The 23,353-nt window shown below is 33.6% G+C and overlaps 2 protein-coding genes across 2 annotated transcripts; both read left to right on the plus strand.

Annotated features, from left to right (window-relative positions):
• Positions 1 to 1,881: 1,881 nt before the first annotated feature.
• LOC108775175 (uncharacterized) lies at positions 1,882 to 4,539 on the plus strand. Its single transcript, XM_018541462.1, has 3 exons — positions 1,882 to 2,527; positions 3,098 to 3,379; positions 4,094 to 4,539. The coding sequence occupies exons 1-3, from the start codon at positions 1,882 to 1,884 to the stop codon at positions 4,537 to 4,539; spliced, it is 1,374 nt and encodes a 457-aa protein (XP_018396964.1).
• A 7,276-nt stretch (positions 4,540 to 11,815) lies between these two features.
• Positions 11,816 to 20,805, plus strand: LOC108775176 (fatty acyl-CoA reductase 1). Its single transcript, XM_018541463.1, has 4 exons — positions 11,816 to 12,000; positions 14,671 to 15,144; positions 18,048 to 18,275; positions 20,487 to 20,805. Exons 1-4 carry the CDS (start codon positions 11,816 to 11,818, stop codon positions 20,803 to 20,805), a joined length of 1,206 nt encoding a protein of 401 aa, XP_018396965.1.
• Positions 20,806 to 23,353: the final 2,548 nt, after the last annotated feature.

Genomic DNA, 23,353 nt, shown 5'->3' on the forward strand with positions numbered 1-23,353 from the left:
AAAACTTTAAATAAAATACTTATTTATAACTAGATTTTTAAAACGTAAGTGGAAATTACATTGATAGGAATATATAAATCAAGTGAGAGAAAGAATTTTATTATATTATCGTCAAAACTCTAATCTTGATACTAAATAATATTCACATATATAGATTTACAAATACATTTTTCATTTCCATTAACTGTGTGCCGATTATTATTTCATAACTTTTCTTTATATAAGTAGTAATTTCTTTATAAGTATTGCCAAAATGTCAAATGAGAATCTAAACAGAAAATAATCGACCTTTTAAATAAGTTTTCTTATTCATAATTTCCAATGTTAAAATTATAAATAAGTATACTTATTTATAACTAATTTTCCAAATATAAGTGCAAATTAAATTGATAAGAATAAATCTGAAGATAGAAAGAATCGTATTATCAGTCAAAGCGAATTTTGGTGCTTAATTATATTCATGTGTGTGTGTGTGTGTGTGTATACCATAGATATAAAAATATATTTTTCAGTTTTACAAATTGCACGCCGATTCAATTTGTCATACTCAAAACACAATCATAAATTGGTATTTCGACCGAAAATAGAATTCTTTCTCTTATTAAATTTTTAAATATTTAAGCTGAACGTGTTATTAAAATATTTTGGTTCTTATTTATAAATAAAAATAACAAAGAAACACAAATTAAGTTCTTCCTTTCATGTTCTGTACACCTTATTATATAAAGGTACGTGATTTTTTGATTAACTTCATTTAAATAGATGATTTCTATCAAGAATCCTTCATGTATACTATGAATACATTTAATGAAGTAAAGTCGATAGTACTCTTTAAAGGGTTAAATAAGTAGTCGTTCTCGAGGGAACCGGTTAAGTTGATTCACCTCGTTTCGCGAAGGTGCCTCTTATTACGCGTTTCTATACGAAGTTTCTGTAAGCTCGCGCTAAGACACAGACAAGCGAGGTCGTCTTCAACGCGAAGTCACCCGGCCGAATAAAGCCGCGACTGAATGAGATATAACAGGATACTTACCCTCCCTAGTAAGATGCTCGCCAGTATAATGGTAAACCGTAAGTCGGCGGACGTTGCGCGAGATGAATAACGCTCGAGCACAGTGGATACGGCTTAATATAACTTTTTCCCGTGTACCTCGTTCCTTTTCTCGTGCTTCTGCGTCTTCTCATTTCGTCTTTTCAGCGTCGCGAGCTGGAGACGGATAGGCGGTGGCGTCTCCCTTGCAATTCGAGTAATTTGAACGTGCATCTGCGCGCCAGGTAATAGGATGCATCGCGCTTTCCGAGCTTGCCCGATACTCAGAGCAACGCGACCAGAGAAGAAAATATCAATTCATCCAAGATACATTCATGAAACTAGAGGGGAATAAAAAATATACTTATTTCAAATCCGGCACGAGATGCTTTTATTCCTTTTAAAATTCGCAAATGGGCGAAATTTTAAAGAGAATGAATCCGAAAAGGAAAAAATACTGTTTATCTCAGTATATTTTAATTTATGTAAAATATAAATTAATAAAAACTTCATACAGACCGTCTATTACAATAATATGTATTATATATATATGATATATGAATTGTTGATGTTTTCCCCACTCCAAAGTTTCCATACTGGATTAAAGGTTCGCAATCTTATATACATAATAAACTGTTCTTTTTTTCTAAAAAAGCCTGTCACAAACATATAAAGGCATACAAAATGCACACAAGTACATTTGGGAACATTTTGATAACGCGTAAATAAGTACATATTATAAATACGTATAAATACATAAATATAAGTATTACATTTTTACACTATAAATAGAATCCGTCTCTTTTACATTAAAAAAAACAAAATCTTTTTGCAAAAAGTAAACATTCAAGATGGAGTTCACTAAACGTATATTACGTCTCACTTCTATTTCTCTTATCATATTTCGCTTACCTCTAATAATAACCGTCACAACGCCATTGCCGCCAACAATAGAATCTACTATCGAGTCTACCGTCACCGATTTGAGCACGACAGCGGAGAAGGACAAGGTTGAGATGCCAAGTGTACCGCTGACCGAGCAGGTTATGGATCACAACATACGGGTGAGCGACGTGCCCGACGTGGACCCGGAAGCGACGAACATACCGGATTCGAGCTTGAACAGGAATCGAGTGATTCGCGACGTGGCATATTTTATTCGCGCCCATAAGTTTCACGATTATGATCATCGGTACTTCAAGAGCGCGGAGGAGGCTACGAGCAAGCTGTACGAAGAATTCCCGAAACCCGGTCTGAGATCTTTGCACTGGGAGGTGCGTAAACATTGCGAGGCGAGTTTCATCGAGTGCCTCAAGTATCTCGAAAGGATTATTAGGCTTACAGCTCTCAAGCGTGAGAACGACACCGTCACAATCATGAGGGAGCAAAAATGGAACCTGGTGAACGATACCAAGCAGATTATGGCTGTTCAACGAGACTGCCAGACAGCCCAAAGGCGAGACAGTCTCACTGTAGTTCCATTTCAGGGTCCAATCGGCAAGTGCATCAATTTGTCATGAGCATATCTAATCACATTGAAACATTAAGCTCAATTTGCACATGCTAGCGGCTAAATCGTTTTCCGACTGAATAATTGAATTAGCAATATATAGACTTGATGTATTTGCTTCTTCGAAATTAGACCACACAAGACACTAATATAATAATATGACGTTTAACATTATGAATTATAGAGAGACTAGAATCTAAACAAATATTTTCACATTAATCCAGTATAAGTTTTCAACTTATAACTTATAAACGGTTAAAAAGTGATTCTGTTTAAAGACTATATTACTGATATAATGTAGTATAGATATCAACTTCTTTAGATATAATTACGTTAAATTATATTTAATAAAAAGAAACTGTATTAATAATCACTTGAGGTAGCATAAAAACAAGGACATTTCAAAGAAATTATATAAATAATTTCTTTGCGTAAAAAAAACTTCAGGTTGCAATACATAAAAATCGTTTGATTCTGATATAAAAATAATAAATTAATAGAGATAATATCAGATAATGTTATTTCAATCGCACACGAAGATTGAATGCTATTTTTAGAACGCTTCCAATGGCGCACTACCGTTAGCTATTATATGTGCTGGTACACGATGCTAGGAGTCCCAGACTTAACTACCTTCGGAGAACCCTGTGACAATCACGCCAACTGCCTTGATGAATACGGCGTTCATAACAAGGATCCACGAGCGGACGACACGAAACCGTACGCCTGTGCCCTGTACAGTTTCTGCCCGGACCATTGTTGTCCCATGAAGCACATCCGGTACATGAAAGACTGTTATCAGTCGCAGAGCAACCCTTGCTACGCTGAGAATCAACCAGGTGCGTGGACGCTTGTTACAGACACTTGCATCGCGAGAACAGCTCATTTATATTTTCTAGCTAAGTTAATTCTGCGTAGTACATATTTACATAATATAATCATACTGCATTACGTTGATAAAAATTCTGTCATATAGTACAATGACTATATCATTTCTACCTAACAATACTAGGAAACAATATAATTTTCTAAAGTATCTAAAAATTTAGTTAGATATAGATTTAAAAATAATTTTGTTAGATCACACACAACACAATCAAAATAATTATGTCCAAGCTGGTTGCTAAAATATCAAAACTTTTTACATTGCTCATCATGTTTGAAAAATGATTTTTTTTATAATTTGATGGTTCAACAAAATTATTTTAATGATCCGTATTCAATTAAATTTTTAGATACTTTGCAAAAATGATCTTTTCCGTGTAGTAACCTTTTAATTTCAATTTTGGAACTATCAAATCGCTAGTATTACCCGCGTATACAATTAAATTTGTGTGAATAAATCAGAGCCGTATTATCGTAAACTCCAAAGACGTTAACTCCACGGATGGGATTCTCGTTTTGTCTACGACAAACATAACGAGCCGGCACTTTACTAGGGTCGAGCTTTGCATGCTCGTTTACATTCCACGTGCGTCGTGCGCGCAATTAACCACCCTTGAAGTCTTTCCACCCTCAAGCGAACCAACCATTACCATTGGTCGTGTTCGCAGCGCATCGAAAATGCATGCTGAACCGGGACGAGAATCGCGACTTCCAGGCGCTCAGAGCGAATCAGATTAATGTGAGCTGCGAATGTCGTCGACGCGGTTACGAGTGGTCCTCCAGATTCGGGCTGTGCGTCGATGTGAACGAGTGCGTTCGAGATACACACAATTGTACACGAGGTGCTGAGAGTTGCCTTAATCTGCCCGGTCATTTCGTCTGTGTCTGCCAACTTGGCTACGTCTACAATTCAGAAATAGGACAGTGCGTTCACAGTCCAGACATTGATAGAGTGTTAAAGGGTTACGTGGAAAAACCGAAAGCCGCAGAAACGAGAAATCTGCTCGTCAAGATCGCTCGAGTTATTGCCAGATCTTCCGGAAGTGGCTATGTGTATGACTACAAAGTCAATCGTCCATTGACTTTAATTGTATTAATCTACAGTATCATATGAATCTTTAATACTACGACTTTTTTTAATTTAATTTAAGAATTAAACGGTTCTTTTTTATCTGTTTGATATTATAAAATAAATGTATGTTTCTTAAATAAAAAGTTATTTACGTTCGTTGAAGCACATTTATGATATGAAATATAATACAATAATCTAGAAAAAAATTTTAAAAAAGTTTATATATATTATATATATCCTTATAAATTATATATTCTTAACATTTTTATTCTTTCTTCGGAGAATCTTCAATATTTTGTGACGTCACATATAATTACAAAACTTTTTGTATTTATAAATTATAGTTAAATATATAAAAACGCGAGTAACCTGTTAGATATTCATTATAAAATTGCGTCGCAAGAGGTAGAAAACAACTTTTCTTATATTATGCATTTATAAGTGACTTATGTGCAAAAAATCTTGATACGTAAATAAGATATTCCACGTCAATCCAGACGCCTTCGAAATATTTGTAATTTTTATTTTATTTTTTAATTTGCTGATATATTCTACAAATTGGTATAACAATATGAGAAACGTGTTTTGCGAAAAAAATTGAGACTTTCTTTGTAAAGTTATTTATGTTTGTAAGTGTCGTAATTCATAAAAAAAAATCATCTCTTATGCGCTGCGAATATTCAAATTATTTGATCGTCGAAACCATTAAATACAAATTAGTACAAAAAAATGCAAAAGATCGATTATAAAGATCTTAAATTGTTCTATGGAAGGTTATTTTTAATATATTATTTTTACATAAACAAATAATATTTTACTAATTAATAATTATCATTTAATTTTATTATTAAATCTCATGTGGTTTTATATAAAATATTAGTTTTGAGCTAATCAAGAAGTTTATAGCGAATTAATATAATGCTATAGTACCGTTATAACTTACACGATAATGCATTTTCGTCAATGAAAACAATTTGCAACAATATCATGATCGTTGTCTTATTTAATGAAATTAGTGCGAAATTGTGAAAAGCTCGTCGACAACATTATTGTAGTTTCTCTTATCGAATTAACACGGATGCTGTATGAATTGTTTAATAACAGTATACATGCACTATAATCTATATCAACATTATAAACTGCGTTGTTACCGTTTAGAAATATCTGGCCACTTAGGATGCACCATAACGGAGAAATTTATACCTGTTACAATTCAAATTTTAATCTTGTCCGCGTAATAACGCGAATCCATGTGTTTTGCACACTATCACAAATGACCCTTTCCGTAACGGTTATTTGTCTGGCTAAGGGAAAAACAATGCTTCCAAGTATGTCGTATTTTGCACTTATCATAACGGTAAAGTAAACCCAGAGTTGCGCAAGTTGAAAGAAGCATCCGTGAACTCTTAAAGACGTTAAAACTTGTAAAACAGCCAATTATCCTTTTAATTAGTACTTCTGGCCTCCTCATTTTCTGTTAATCTTACTAGTAAAATCTTTTCTGAAATTGTATTGCATTTATCAATGGAATATTAAAGGACATTGATACAGTTCAATAAAGAAAGAAATTAAAAAATTAATTATTCATATTTCATCGAATTCTTTATGTTAAATGCAAATCCAATTTCCAAATTACTTCATCACATCACAATTTTGAGACATTGCAGTTAAAATTGCAAAAACGAGTTATTTTCACGTACTCTGTCATATTATAATTACAATCTCGAGAAATTGTATTGCAATAAAAATTAAGTATCTCAGTAAACAAATTGTCCGCAGGATTCCAACGGATCGACAGCAAATTCGATAAAAAAAGGCAGCAAATTCGGTACCGTTTGTGTCCGCATTAAGCTCGTTTTGCCAAGCTTGTCGATCTAAAATTTTGCTAAAGCCTGTCGATCCAAATTGACGGCAGAAATCGAGCAGAATCTGTCGAACACAGATTCTGCTCAATTTCTGCTGTCAATCTACGTCAAACTTATGTGTAAATCTGCTCGGTTTCTACCACTAGTACCTATGCTGTCAAGTGATATTAAATTTTGTTATATTTTTTTATGGCATTCTATCATATGATATAACAAATCAGTATCAAATTTGTAACCTTCCTGGTTGTACTTCACTTGTATGTACAATCTGTTTAAACAGATTTAGCTGACTAAGTTGTTAGAATATGTTTAGATCTTAAAAGAAATTTTTTATGTCGCGCGCGCGCGCGATTACGATATCTTAAGATTCTTATGTAAAAACATAATTACATTAAGATATATTATTTAAAAAAGTATTACACTTTTGTGTGCTATGTATTTTAAGCGTTTTTTAAGGATTCGCTGAATACAAATCTAATGTTAAAATTGATAAATTCAAAATGGTAAATTTAAAATGGCAGATGTCAAAATTTAAAAAATGTCAGATATTATAAAAATTGATGTACAAAGATCTTTCATAATTTTAATATAAAAATTTTGTAATTAAACTTTTTCAACATATTACATATCATAATTATAATATGACAAAATACGAAATTGGATTCATATTAAGTATCCAAAAAATTGCAGGAAATGTCTCGTTCCAGTGTTCAAAAAAGCTTTTTTTTTGTTGAACTGTGTCAATAACTTGTATTTTGAAGAATTTTCACATTACCAACATTTATATGCAAATACGGTATAAAATATTTTCAAAGCCAAATAGTAAAAACAAATGTATGTTATGTTATATATATTAATATTACAAAGCTTAACTTCATCGCATTTTATCGTATGTGTAAATTATGCCATCGTCAATTTCGATAAAAAATATAAAGTCACTGATTTATTAAAAATTTCATGAATTTACATCGCATTAATAGAACAGTTAAATAAGATATTCAAAAAATATTTTATTATATTTGTAACATAAACAATATAATTTTTTTGAGGTATGTAACGCATACAGAGTGAACTGACAAGTGGCATGTACTACATCATTGTTTCCACTATTGTAAAATTTTACGACATAAAAAATATTGCACACGGAGAGAAATCAGTACATATACAGAATGTATGCGTGAAATGCGTCCGAGTTCGGACGATAAAAAATATAGATAGATCGAGTAAAGTGTCTGGCGATGCTGTTTTATTCATCGACTGTTCGAATGGTAGAACTGCTACGTCTTTCTGCCAAAGAAACTTTCGGCTCTGTGTAATACATAAATGCATAAAGTACTGGTTTTCCTTATTTCCGATGTATAATATCATTCGTCAAGGTATGATCGCCTAGTAATCGTTTATTTCGATTTATTGGGCCGGGAAGATTGATGATCACATATTCTGAGAAGCGCTCGTTTTTATATGTATTATATATTTATATGTATTATATACGAACTATATAATTTATTTTTATGAAATTAAGAGATAAATAAAAAATAAACTTTTGTTATCGTATTTAATATTAAATTTCGTTTCTTTTTAAATACGGTTTTTTTTTCATTTAATTATTATTCCTATCCTTATATTTCTTATTTCAAATTAAATTATACTTGCTTCTACTTTTTTTCAAATTTTTATTATACTGTCATTTATAAAAACTCAATCATTTTTATATATGCACACAGACTGCATAATTTATTTTTTATTTTATTATAAGATATAAATAAAAAATAAACTTTTTTGCTATTATATTTAATATTAAATTATGTTTTTTTAAATACTTTTTTTTATCTAAATCTAGTTATCATTCCTATTTTCATTTCTTGTTTTAAATTAGATTGTATCTTGCTTTTATTTTTCTTTATATTTTTATTGTACTATTAAACACATTTTTATATATGCGGACTCTATAATTAATTTCTATTTAATTAAATGATGCAAACATAAACTTTTGTTATTATCTTAATTTTTCGTTATCTTCAAATACGTTTTTTTTATTTAAATTTAGTTGTATTTTTATATTTCTTATGTTTTAAATTAAGTTGTATCTTGCTTCCATCTTTCCTCAAATGATTATTACATTACTGTTCATAAAAATTCATGTATATGTGAATACGTGTGTGATATATAAATGTATACGGTTGTCTGTAGTGTAATGAATTCGAGTCCGTAGGTTCACTAAGCCCAAATAACTGTGCAGATCAGTCATCCCCGCGGGAACAGAATAAATAAATGAGAAGTTAGGTGTAACGGAAAGTACGCGAAGTACAATAAATGGAAGAAAAACAGTTAACGGTGCTCGTGCTTAATTGTTATTTTCCTTTTGTTTCTGCTGTGCATCTCGCAAGGCAAAGTGCATCGGCATGAAACTAAGAGAAACAAACAGTCGTTAGGGCTTATATAACTTGGCCACCGATACGAAGAATCGCGATATCGCGAACACTTTCATGCGATCTCTATACTCGTTATGCAACGCCGTGTTAAACCGGTTCTATCTTGGTGCACTCACGCGAGCTGATGATGTTACGGTCATATATGCAGATACCACTTTCGGCCACACTTTGTAGCTTTTTATGTGTGTAGTGTAGTTTCTACTTCAAGCATAATTACAAACATAATTACAAACATGAATCTGAATTAGACTGTCGAAAGATTGTCACAATGCTCTCTGCATTGTGCCCGCGCTTTGTGTGTACATGCTATTAAAATCTGTCGGCCTATCTCACAACACCTTGAAATTAAAAAAGTTAATGTAATACTTTATACATTACAACAAGTAGATGAGAAAAAATCTAGACAAAAATATAATACCGATCTCTTTATAGTTAAATTGATTAATATTATTATGTCAAGGTGCTATATAGACGTATAGATATACATATTTTATTAGTTATATTAGCACATGCTATTATTGTGCATGCTAATGAAATATAATAGAAATAGATAATGAAATTCTAGTACAAATAATATTGAACAACCAGCATGGCTTATCAGAAAAAGTAATTAAACGTGCGAGACCGCTTGCTTTGCATACATGGTATCATTATACGTATTATCATTATTGACCGGCCTTTATGGCAACGGCCATCGCTGAAAAGCTCGCGGATTTTCATCCGTGTGTAAAACCACGGTTTGCTTCAAATTGGCTTGATTTTTTATTCGTAAACAGCGAACCGTCGGGCGCGATTTGTCGAGCCTGGGCATTGAAAACAACAGGCGCGCGTGGACAGGCATGTATGAAACGAAACATGCACCAGAACAAAAAAATGCACATATTCATACATGGAAATGCCGGCAGGAAAAAAACGAGGCCGGGTGTGGCGCGACGTTACAGGGAAATTGCGCGTCGAATAGCTGGACGCGTCAAAAATCCGAATATTTCCTGCGCCGTATCTATTTGTGCCAATTGACCGTCCTAATATCAATTTCGACTCTTGAATCGTATCAATGGAGCGCGCCATTTCACCGCCGATGTCGTAAGAACACCACCTCTCTATATTGTACAATCTATACATTTTCGAAGCAAATGTAATCTATATCTAAAATCTAAGTATTTTTGTACATTTTTTAATCGTAATGAGAAATCATACGATGCGTAAATATTTTATACTGATATACAATATTTTATGCTGATTGTACAATGAGTCGGTAGTCAGTAATTCTAAGTAATCTTATCGGTAAAGTTAATCAATAGCCAACTTGTACGACTAACGCTAATTGGCCAATTAACTGATTTCATCGATTAAGATTAAGACTACAGTACTACACACTAATTACATAATCAGCTTTACTGCAATTCATATGTCCTGAAAATATAGATATTTATTGAAAATAATACAATATTGTACTAAAGACTATATCTCATTAAATCAGTAATGGAGGTACATTAATTTTCTTTTTGTTTGATAAATACTGTAGTTATTCACTATATAAATCGAAATTATCAAGTGTGATAAAATTGCAGACATTTTTATTCGTTAATTTATTTGATTGTAAATCAGAGATACGTGTGGTGTTCTGATTTAAGTACAATGAAGCACTTGACCGCAGTTGAAGCTATAGATTTTATGATAATGTAAAGCCCATGTAACCAACAATCTTGGTAAACGTGTAGCTGCGATAAATGTCGTTCTCATTTACATCGAAATATCAATGATATCAATGAGATTCCTTGCACTGCCAATTCCTTACCAGTTCAATTCCTTTATCCCGGTTGATTATCCGATACTTGCAACAATGAAGACACGTCTCATCAAAATGTATCACTATTGTATAACCCAATCAATTTGCCATACTATATTCGATTTTATGTCTTAATGTATAATTTTAATACCTATATTATTTATTCAATTAAAGATTGATGTTTCTATATATTGAATATAATTTATTAATTATTTCAAGAGAATTAATTTGCGGAAGATAATCTGAATTATTTGAAATAATAATTCAAAATAGTTTAGAGTTCTTAATTTTGCTCTTACGAAACAATATACACAGGTTAGAAAGAAATGTTTAAACGAAACTTTTTTTTGCTAAGGAAATTCATACGATAAAAACATCGAAAACGCATTTAGAAAGTAGTCCACAGGTACACAAACTTTGGTAAACATGTGCATTGCGTGAAAAAGCCGCATAATTTCGCAAATGTTTGAGAAACATATTAAAAAGCATTTTAGAAGATGTTCTACATTTTCGTATGTGTTCGTAGACTCTTTCGTACACATACATTATATTTTATTATATTTATTTATTAGACTGCGTTCGGGGAGTGTGCTAACAACGCTATATCGTGTCATTTTATTTTTATTATTTATTAGATATAATACAAGAACACAACAGCATTGATAGTACACGTTTTCCAAATGCAGTTTTGGATATCTCTCTTTTGTAATGTTTGGCATACTATTATTTAATGTAATTAAAAAAAGATGTACATATCAACAACACTAACTTATAACATTTATTTCAAATTAGAATTAATTTTGTTAATTTAATAACACACACAACACACACATACACACACACAGTATTGATAAAACAAAATACCATATTCTTGATTTAATAAAATGTTATTCGTTTTATTATTGTATATCATTGAATTATTATTATAAAGCAAAAACATTAGTTTCAATTAGACCGTTGTGTTAATGCTATTAATACAACGTTATTTTTTTTCTATGCATAATTCATTAATTGAGGAAATTATTTTACCGCAAATTATGTAAAATGATATTAATTTACTCGTTATAATCTTGAAATAACATGCATTTGATCGTTGCACCAGGCCAGAATATGTAGCTTCCTTCCCTTTCTCGCGAGTAAGTATCCCGCCAGGTACTATCACCAGGTAGAATCGAGCGCCTCGTACTGTTTACCGCGATTCGTTTTTCGAAGCAGGCCGCCAGTCATCGACAATGTCTCTGTGCGAGTGGTACTCGAAACGCGAGGTGCTCCTTACGGGAGTCACCGGTGAATTGGGACGCGCTCTATTGGAGAAGATTTTACGGTGCTTACCGGATGTCAGGGTGCATGTCGTTCTCAGATCCCAAAATGGTCTCAACGGCGAGGAACGGCTAAAGAAGATATTCGCGTCGCCCGGGTACGAACGATATCCTTCTCGCGTTCACCTTGTGCCTGTAAATCGCGCCGCGCCGGTCGCTCGATATCGCCTTTGTGAACGTTAAATTGTGACCGCGATTCCGGTCTGGGGCGTGTGCCGAATTTATTTAAGAGGTCATCAAACTGAAAACGACACCTCTCTCTCTCTCTCTCTTTTTCCTTACACTCGGTGGTTTTCCGCAAGAATTCCGGGAACGTAGTGTACCTTACGTTGGGAATCAATTGCAAAATTAGATTTTCGTTTCAGAAATAGTCACGTGCAGTGACAGAAAGACGCCACATTTCAAAAATTTTCACAAAATGAAATTGTTATTGTTCTTATTATACTGTTTTATGTAATCATGAAAAACGATGCTGGATAATATGGAGAAAGATTCTGTATTAATTATATGGAAAAAGTAGTTTCAGTCAAATTGGCTAAAATCGTGATATTTTGTAATTTCTAAGATAATGATCAAAAGTACACTCTGATTAATTGTATCAATGTATAGTTAAAAAATTAATGTAGTTAGATATTTTCGGTCAAATTAAATTAAAAATAGCCATTATCAAATAGTGTCACAGCAAAATCTGTCCATCTTTTATGGTTGTGGAAATTTTCAATCACAGAGAGGAGGAGAGAGAAGGAGAGAGAGAGGATAACGTCTCATAAGTTACAAAATATTACAGTTTCAACTAATTTGACTGAAATCACTTTTTCCATAAAATTAGTGTGAGGTTCTTTCTTTTTTTCTTTATTCGTGATAATCGTGATAAAAAATTTCGCTCAATATAAATTTAATTGATATCAGTGTTATGTAATAAACTATGTACATTGTTTGTAACATTTTCCTTCTCCGTCCAACATTTACAATAACATGTAAGATAACTTTCTTTCTTTCTTATTTGGCATAAATATTTGATTCTCAAATTTCATCCTTATTTTTACTTAATTAACTATTATCAAATAAAGATTATATTTTAACTTAAAAAGTTAAAAACTATTCGAGATGAAAAATGTTGAAAAGTATTCCTAAATATTTCTACTTTTTTTGAAAGTCTATAGAACAGTAAAAAGAAACTTGGGTTGGACAAAAAGGCCCATCATATTGCAGACAAAAAATAAAAATTATAGATAAATGATTAGTAAAACAAAAGAATTCGAATCTTTCGATTTGATTTTTGCACTTTGTTAAATCTCCTGGTAAAATTCATACCGTTTTGTAATTTTAACAATTGGAAACTTACCGCAAACGATATCGAGTGAAATAACAGTATCGTACTTGCAATAGTATTGCAATTGCTCGTTCAAAATCGCGTGGTAATAACGATAGGATCAAGAACGAGTAAGCGAGATACGATCGGACGCACGTGTTTATAGTCAATCGCGCAAATCGAATTGCCTTGTTAGATCTCGTCTCATGCTCGTCTCATCGTAACGATCGCCCGAATCGCAAAGATACTCACAAGGTGGAACTCAGCACCGTTGCATCATGGCGCGGGCGGTGGCCGCCTTTGTCGGCCTTCAGGGAGGGGCGGCTAAAAGCTCGTAGAGAGATTTATTTTCATTAGCACACGCCTCCGTGCCCCCTTTAGAAAGATTATGAAGTATACGCGGCCCGGGGTGCTTTCTCTCTCTCTCTCTCTCTCTCTCTCTCTCTCTCTCTCTCTCTCTCTCTCTCTCTCTCTCTCTCTCTCTCTCTCTCTCTCTCTCTCTCTCTCTCTCTCTCTCTCTCTCTCTCTCTCTCTCTCTCTCTCTCTCTCTCTCTCTCTCTCTCTCTCTCTCTCTCTCTCTCTCTCTCTTTCTCTCTCTTTCTCTCACATTCACAAAATCCGCGACCGCGCGGAAAATTCGTCCGCGCGTTTTGAATTTCGCGAAATTAAAATCCGCGAAAGGATTGTCTTCCCCCGGGAAATCGTAGTTACCGCCGGATCGCTGCGTTTTCCGCTTGAAAAAGAGAATCGCCTCGCGCGTAAATGAGAAAATGCAAATGGACGAGAAGCTCGAGCGTTCAAGGTGCAACCGCTTCAACGCTATTACATTCGGCGAAATCGCTCTCGGCTGTGGCGGCTTGTCGGATTTTCCTCGCACTATTTGCGATTTCTCGTAAATTGTTCCGCATAAAATAGTTACGGTGTTAATTGTAAAAATCTCCTAGGCAGGATTCGAAATAACAATATGTCGTCTTTCTACTTTTATTCTTTCAAAAAAAAAACGCAGCAAAAAGTGCATAGAATTGGAAGATATTCTAGAAATTTGTGTGTTTTATATACTTTAAATATACAGTAAAATATAAATATTGAATTCAAAGGAACATAAATTAATTTCTAATTGTATAATAATTTGTTATGTAAATGTATCTCTCAATAAAATAAAATTCAAAGTTTTTTTTTTTACAATAATCAATATTCATTATTTTCCTTAATTTTGCGTTGCGCACCTTAATTTCCGGATATCTTTAGTAGTCGCGTGCATTCCGGCGATATAAGTTCAGGAATGAGATTTTAAATCGCATAACGTAATTCTGTGTATTAATCTGATGATTGTGCTTGATATTTTTAATGGCGTGCGTTTTACTTTTTGCGCCGCGGCGCATCTCCATTTTGATGAAACCTCCTAGCAGTAAATTCCAAAGCCGATTTGCGTCACAACGTTATTATTGCTCGGCAGGTACGAGCGACTGAGGCAGGAGATGCCGGGCGCGATCTCGCGCGTGAAAACGTTCGAGGGGAATCTGCTTTACGAGGATCTCGCTCTAAGCGTCGAGGACAAAGCCTCGTTGAGAGAGGTCACCGTGGCCTTTCATGCCGCCGGGCCTCACGACTCCTTCCTGGAATATTGTCAGGAATTACCGAAGCTCAAGAGCATCGTCGTGGCGTCCAGCATTTTCAGGCATCGCGGCAGGATAGCCGAATGCCTGCAGAATGAAAAAATTCCCGACTTACCGATTGCCTTGGTGCGTTTTCCTTACATCGGACCGGCTTACAAGGAACCTATGCCTGGCTTTGTCGAGACTCTCAAAGGACCCACCGCTCTCATGATTGGTGCGGGTTTCGCGTGTGGCAATTCGGAATTGCCGGCCGAAATCATCCCTGTAGATCTAGCAGTAAATATGATGATTGCAGCCGCATGGGAAGTCGGCATGTACGTATAAAATCTTATTTTATTTATTTTACGTTATAATTTCTAAAAATTTTATTCATTTATAAGAATAATAAGGATATATGACAGTCCAAAGAAGGATTAATCTACTAACTCGAGTTTAAAGCGCTTTTAATCCTCGTTGCTGCGAACTTTTATGATTACGTTCGCATTAATCAAACTTAACATGCCATAACTCGTCTCATTGTGATAATTAAATTTCTGCACAGAAAGCCATTTATCAATATACCTATTTACGTAAGGATTATCAAGTTACTCTTATATTACGTTCATTTAATTACAAAGAGAAAGTTAACCCCAATGTTAAAGGCGTTCACGTGTACACGCCGTACAGCGTTACGGAATAGTAATAATAATCAACATTGTACAGTTTAATTACGAGACGTGAACCAGAAAGCAGCGATAACTATCTCCTCTCAAAGAATATATTGCGCAACCCGTTATTTTTTCTCAAAGCATAGTATTTCTTGCTCAGTTCAGAAAAATAATTATCAGTACTGTGTTTCAATAGAACCTTGGTGCTGAAAAAGGAAGCTGCTCGATCTCTTTTGTAGCTAATGTTATTAAAGTGATATCAAGCGCAAATTAAAAATGATTATAGAAAAGAATAGTGTTATTATAATTAGGATCGGTAAGAGAATCTTGCCTTTGTGAAAATCATAAAGTGCAAAATAAATAAAAATTGAAATGCGCGAAAATCCATAGAAAATCCCACACACATATATATATATATATATAAATTTGATTATTTGAATTAACGGATCTGTAATCCGGAAAAATAAATTGTTTAATTAAAATAATTAAATTAATAATAAAAAAAGTATATGAAACCTTTTTCGTGATCCGTTGTTATAGGTTTTAACATATCGGAATTTGTTGCAGACGCGGCTTATCTAGTTTTCCACTGCGAAATATTGGATGCGGGCAAACACGTTTTGCATGTGCGCGCGGTTTCCGTGGTTGTTACTGTTTGCTCGAATTCGACGCTTCCGTTCCAATTGTAAAAAGCGGAATTCGTTCTTCTCGATTTTTGTTCGAGATTCACCCCTCAAACCGGTGAAAGCATGATTACTCCCGTCTTGACGAAATCATAAATTCCGTATGTTGAAAAAACTAATGAATATTCCGACAACTTCTCTAGCACAGTTATATGTAATAAACTGTCAATCAGTATTGTAAATTGGCATTCATTGTATCGACAGAACAAAACTGCGAGTTCTTTCAAATAACACTGTACTAAATAACAAAAATTTTAATGACTAATTACAATCAACAATATATATTGCCTATGCCCCATATATTGAAAATATAAAATGTACTTATTACTGGTCATTTTTTAAATGCTTTTATTTCAATATTATTTCGCGAAAAACTTGTAATGTTATCTAAAATTTTAAAATTACTCTCGTTTCAATTTCCATGACTAGTTGTTCATTAATTCCTGCTGCTGTTAACGTGAGATTTATTTAATACGTTACATGATTACAATGTGGCATTGCGTTAAAATAGCGTGATATTAAAAAAAACCGTGTTTTATTTAAATTGACGATCGCAACAATATACTGTTAAGTTTTAAATAATATCAACTGAAAAATTTATATTTCTCATTAATTTTCAAAAAAGGATACGATATTTTTTTATATTAGTTGTGTTTTTTAGTTTTGCACGAAGTATGACGATTGTGCGATTATTATCTAATGAGGAAAGCGATTATCGGAAATTGTGTGCGAGAAGGTAATTAAAATCAATAGCTAAATTATGTTCTGTGCGCTTGGTAGAAATGGTTAAGTTGCATCAAATTGGTTTATCAAAGAAAGTAATCAAAAGATATAGATGTTGCATTGATTTACACTTGTAGGGCACGTCAACTAGGAAAGTGGTTTATGCAGAGTATGAAAATGAATTTCAAATCTAAAATAATACTGTAATGAGGACGTCGACACGAGTACTAAATCACGAAAGAAACGATTTCTCTTTAAGATAAATTCCCTTCAATGATATCTCTTGTCAAACTTTGTTTTCTATCCGCTTTTAAGGTTTTAATTAGAAGATACGCATAACGAGAATCAAGTTGGACTTTTTAAAGCGCAATCTTTATTTAAGTCAGCCAACAACGAACCAATCGAATAAAACTTATAGCTAGGCTTTTCCGGGCTTTTCCTAGAAAACCCGAAGAGCTTACGTTTGATTCTAGTTTCAACCAGAAGCATCTCTTCGTTTCACTCTGAAGTATTTCCGAACGACTGAACTGCGAATAAGTTGATTGCATTCGCCTTGCAAGAAGCAAAGTGCGCTATATCTGCCTCTCGTGCCTTCTCCGTTCGCTTTCACCGATTATTCTCGTATTTAAGAGGAATCACTAGTCAGAAATACTATTAATTATTGACAATTGTAAAAGTAAATCTACTTAAGCTCTTATAAGAATTGTAACCTTTGTTACCTGCATTATAAAAATTTCTCTAACAATGAATTATCTTTTCTTGCATACACAAAAAGGTTAATATTTAATTTTGTAACATGATGATACATTCTTTCGTTATCTGATCATAACAAAGGACATTATAATGAAAAATAAAATTCTAATTATATAATTATAATTAAATAAATTATAATGAATTAAATAATGACCATAAAATATAATAAAATTAGGTATAATAAAATTTAAAGCTTTAAAATTTACGATGTGTTAATACAAATGCAAATACGCATAAATGATTCGCATAAATGATTACATATTAAATAAAATACGATTTAGAATAAAATAAAATGCACTGCGAATGTGAAACAATTAATTATTTCATGACATACAAAGAATAATTGCTATCGTCAGACACATGGCACTTGAATATGCTTTCTTTCTCATGCATTTTCTCATTTTCGCGTAGAGCCAACGCTGCAAAACCGGTCGTCTATAATGCGCCATTGCTGGGCTGCACGTGGGATGATCTAATTAAAAAGAGTCGACGGGCCAGCTCGAAGTTTCCCTATCCAACCTTTGGAATTCGTGGAATGACGTCCATTGTGTCGCTGTACTGGATTTTGGTGATATTCCTCGAATGGCTGCCATCTTTAATCTGCGACATTGTCTTTGGTCTATGCGGCAGAAAACAGAGGTACCACGAACTCGAAATTTATCGTGAAATGTCACGAATTTATCGTCATAGTTTCGTCAACGTCTTCATTGGCGCGGTCTTTTCGTAGTCTCGTGGAAATTTCAGTACAGCCATTTTTATCGCCATCACTAACTTTGCGGTGTAAAATGATTTAATACCTTTGAAAAGTATCGAGGTTGTTCTTCTCCGTTAACTTTTAATCCGCATTTTATTGATATTTTATGTAAACAGAACACATAAATTGTCAGCGAAGCTATCGCTTAAATAGATATTACACTTTACTCTTCGTATTACGCGTACTCTTTATATATTAGATACTTGATTGAGAGGTCATGGATAAGCTGCTTGTACCGGTGTATTGTCTAAGTTTAAAGTTGGTTTCGCAGTGCTCTTCTGCAACAGCTGGCAATATTAAATTTGCTCGCGATATTAACTTGTTCAGAGAACGCAACACTATTAAAGGTACTAAGTCATTTTCCAAGAGCGTAACGCTTTACTACTTGATATTACGGTTCAATTTATAAGTTATAAATAGCTTGTACGCTGCGTTAAAATATGCATCTTAAAAATTAAAATAGGAATTCCATGTAACTTTTCAACTAAATTATAAAACCGTCAACTTCCTTTAATAGGATTATTTCCATTTGTGCAAAATATTGCACAGGATTATTATTTATAACAAAATTTATGCAGAATCTACAATGTCTCTATATTTAATCGCTTATATAATATGATGATCATAAATTCGAGAGATCGCGAGATTAGCCAACAGTATTAAATCTTGATGCACCTAGGAGATAATCCTTCGTTGCATACGCGAACATTAAGAAATGATTAAAGCCATTCATACATGAAGCCTCGAACTTCACCGATAACTACTCTCGCGATCGCGAGTAAGTTTCGACGAGGAGACTCATGCGAAAGTTTGATCGTGATCACGAACGCTTACGCTCGGTCTCTTCAACTTTCCGCATCGTGAAAGGCCTGTAGCGGTGCACTCAGTTAACATGCCGCAAATCGTAAAAGTAAAAGTTATCTGGAACTGCGATTTAGGCGCGAGTAACGTAAACAGGTTCGCTGACTTTCGCTCGCGCGAGTGAATACCATATTCAGAAAAGGAAAATTGCGTCTTCGAACGGAAAAACTCGTTTTTCCGCGGTTGCAATAATTACTCCATTCGATGCTTGATCGCTTTGAGAAATAAAGTGCGATGCCATAGTCGCGACAAGACTAGGAAAATCTTGACGGGCTATTGAAATTTCGTTTTTATGTGCCCTTAGAGCGTATTGAACTTTATTACAATGCAATGGCACGATCAGCGACTATTATCGACAGAATTTACATTCAAACAATGGCCACTGATTAACTTCTTGAGAGACTTTTCCAAAAAGTTTTTTTTAGCAGCATTAGAATCTGAAATAAATAATTGACATTATCATTTATGTGTATTTTTATGCACAATTAGAAAGAAAAGAAATATAATAAGAAAAATAAGATTGCTATAGAAAAATAGGATTAGAATCTCAAATAAATGATTGACATTATTATACCATTTATATTAATTTTACATTAAATAATAGACATTGTCTCATTTTCAAGTGCAATTAAAAGGAAGAGGAAGAACAAAGAGAATAAAGTTGTTATAGAAACCGATTCGTGGATCGAGTGGCGAACGAAAATATTTTCGCTTTCGGCGTTCGTCTTGTCAAATACTTTTCTGATTTTTTCGTTTACTCTCAGACGCGTGCAGAGTAAATCTTGCGCACTAACTTAGCCCGAGCTTTCTTCCTTCTTGAAAGGAAACTCTCCCGTCAAGTTTTCTGCAATTCCTTCGTAATAAGTTGGATTGGAAATTATATAGTTTGCGACGGACCGGAGAAAGTTTTTTTTATTATCCCGCTCACACTTAATGGTACTTTGCGATCCCTTTTTTCTCGACTACGATTGAAATGGCTATTTAAAAATCAATTTTGGAGACGTTTTATTCGTCCTATCGCATATACGTGTTCATATATATTCGAGAAAACTACGATTTTGTCTAAATATCGCAAAAAGATTCCCGTACTACGGAAAAAAGTAAAGAAAGACGCAAATAGTCGAAATCGTTAAGAGTTCGAGTGCCAGAAGGATCGGGCGAGACGGGCATTAATGGCAGGAAAGAGGTAAAAAGAAACGACCGGTACTAAAGGTAAAACCTTTACTGCTCCCTAGGATTCTCGCGGAGTACGACAGAGTTCGTAATGCACTTGAACCTTTGAAGTCAATTTCATCGAGGTCCTGGCCAGCGGAAAGGAATCGCGTGTACCTACTGAAGGAACGTCTCACGGAGGAAGAACGAGAAGTATTTCCGATCATCGAAGAGATCGACATCGAGAGTTATATCCTCTGCGTCGCGGCCGCCACTCGGAAGTACTGTGTGAACGAGGATAATCTTAATATCATAAAAATGATTCATCTGTTCTTCTTATACGTACCCGTGATACTTATCGTCACGTATATTGCATCACGTACATCCTTATTACGCGCATAAGTTAGATAAAAGTTATTATGTCCTTTTGTACATAAAAAGGTTATCTTTTTGCAAAAATTTGTAAAAGGAAAATATTTTTTAAACTGGTTTGTGCTCTGGGCAAATATTTTTATGATTAATATTCATTTTTACGTTTTAATTACATTATAAGTTGCAGAGTTACACTAAATTGAACTTTTTTTTTTAATTTTTATTTCGTTTCCTACATTTTTGTTGTCATGTTTACTCCTGTTTGGTCGATTAATCTATATATATCGTTTTACATTTTAAATATTGGCAGTATATATCTATCATTAATATTTTAATAATATTAATAATATTTTTACTTTATTCTCTTCACAAATAATTCCATCGCAGATTCTTTTCTACGTAAGAAAAGTATCACGACCGTTGACGAGATCGATTCTGAAGGCATACTCGACTGGAACTGTACGTAACGCTTTGCAAATATTCGTGAGAGTTGCACGAGACGCCTGCATAAGGAAATGACGTTTGGGTGAAAGTTTCTAGGCGCGGTAGTATCAACGAAGATATATTTTCAGCACGTTCTCTTTTATGCATCGCCATGCTGACTTGAACTCATTCCATCCATCGAAAGGGATACAAGGAAAACAAGGAATATTTGCAGATTTTGTACGTTTTCTCTTGAGAATAGAATGCGCAAAATTCCGGCGAAAGCTGCGATGCATGCAACAACGTATAAGAATCGTCTTGTTTCGTGGTCGAATGCGAGGATTCAATGCGAGGATAACACTTTGAATAGCAATAGTTTAGAATAATAATAAAATGCATATAAAAATCTACTTTCGCGCTACTTATACATAGTTATTTTTAATTTATAATAATAAGTAGCAATTTCGATGAAAAAGATATACAATTATGTATGTAATAAATTATTATTATACAAATGTAAAAATAAAATTGTATATTGTAAATAAGAGATTTTTTTCGTTTCTTAAAACTATTTTCTTCTCTTCCATCACTGTATTTCATTCGTGTTTTAACCGTGACGTGGTGCTGCACAAAATTTATATTATCTAATACATTAAAAACTCCCGCATAATTTGCTTGAAAGCTTTCAGTTATTTTTAAACTCATGCAAATTAAATTCTTTTATCATTTTCGCAGTAACACAATCAGGACGGTGACGTCTATCTCACGGTGGGATATTCTCATCACTTCATAACGTACGTCATCCCATTTTTTCCGCTCTTCGTTGTCAGCAAAAATTTCGTTCGCGTGAGCAGCGTGAGAGTTTGAGTCGAGTTATGCTTTCAAAATCCTATTACGTGAAATTTAGCAAAGAAAGTTGCGAATTAGTTTCGTGAGATATAATTGGATGTGGTGGTTGGAATTGCGCCTTCATAATAATAATTGGCAACGTCTATTTCACGAAAGACGAAGTTTCTCGCTGTCGACGAGAGGCCGCCAAGTTGAAAGGTTGCGAAGCTAAAAAAAAAGTCACAGCAGATAGTGGATAAAAAGAACGGGTTAAAATAGCACAAGAAAGAAAGAGAGATCGAAAAGGAAGTGGTAGGTGTACATATTCAATTTAACTGTAACAGGTATGAATAAGATGTATATATCCGAGTAAATATGTATATGATTGCTTCTCTACAAAAGTGAGTTATGCTGGCGTGCCTGGAACGATAGAATAGCACATTCGAGAGAGGGAGCATCAAAGACCTTTTGTAAATCCGTTCTATGCTTCTTATTTCCATAGAACCGTTTCGCAAAAATCTCTATAACTTGTTAAATGTAGATGAAAATAGTTCTTCGCGATAACGCTGATAAATTTACATAAGAAATATTGTAGTAAATTGATAACGTTTTATTATCTATAGTGACAAAAATTGTTTACTTTTTTGTATATCAAAATATGAAATTAAAGCAATGTATTCAACGAAAGTTAGAGATCCATTTTAACTCTTGGCCGAGGTAATATCGTATTTTTTACAATAAATAAATTTATTTACAGAGAGATTTCCGACATATTAAGATTTCTTTTAATAGATACCTGATATTGAGCATCAAAATATAATTGTAATATTATTTCAATTTAGCTGCATGTTTAAGTCCGATAAAATTTCGGCGCGCAGTTCAAAATAACTATTAAATATGTTATACATATATGTATGTATTATATATGTACATATATATATATGTGTGTGTGTGTGTATAATTCACATTGAATTATTTAGGCATCAAAGATTTAGCTTCGACCGTTATAGGCTTTTAATTCCAATTTCTTATTGGTTGTGTTCTCATGTATACGGCCTAATAAGATTCTTATTGTTCTCAATATATTCAACATGTGTCCTAGATATTATTGATTTTCGTTAAGCTATTCAGTCATTCAAGTCAATATTTTATAGTAAGATTTAAGCATTTTTGATCGTTTTACAAATATCACCTACCATATCAATGGCATGAAATTTTTGCCAGTATTTCTAAACTCCCTAATAGTTCTGTCATCCTCTCTCCTTGGATTCGCGCGACCAAGCAAACTGCAAGAATTATCATAACTCGACAGTCTCGAGAAACGAGA

Source organism: Cyphomyrmex costatus, unplaced genomic scaffold, assembly GCF_001594065.2.
Source record: "Cyphomyrmex costatus isolate MS0001 unplaced genomic scaffold, Ccosl1.0 scaffold29, whole genome shotgun sequence".
Classification (NCBI taxonomy): domain Eukaryota; kingdom Metazoa; phylum Arthropoda; class Insecta; order Hymenoptera; family Formicidae; genus Cyphomyrmex; species Cyphomyrmex costatus.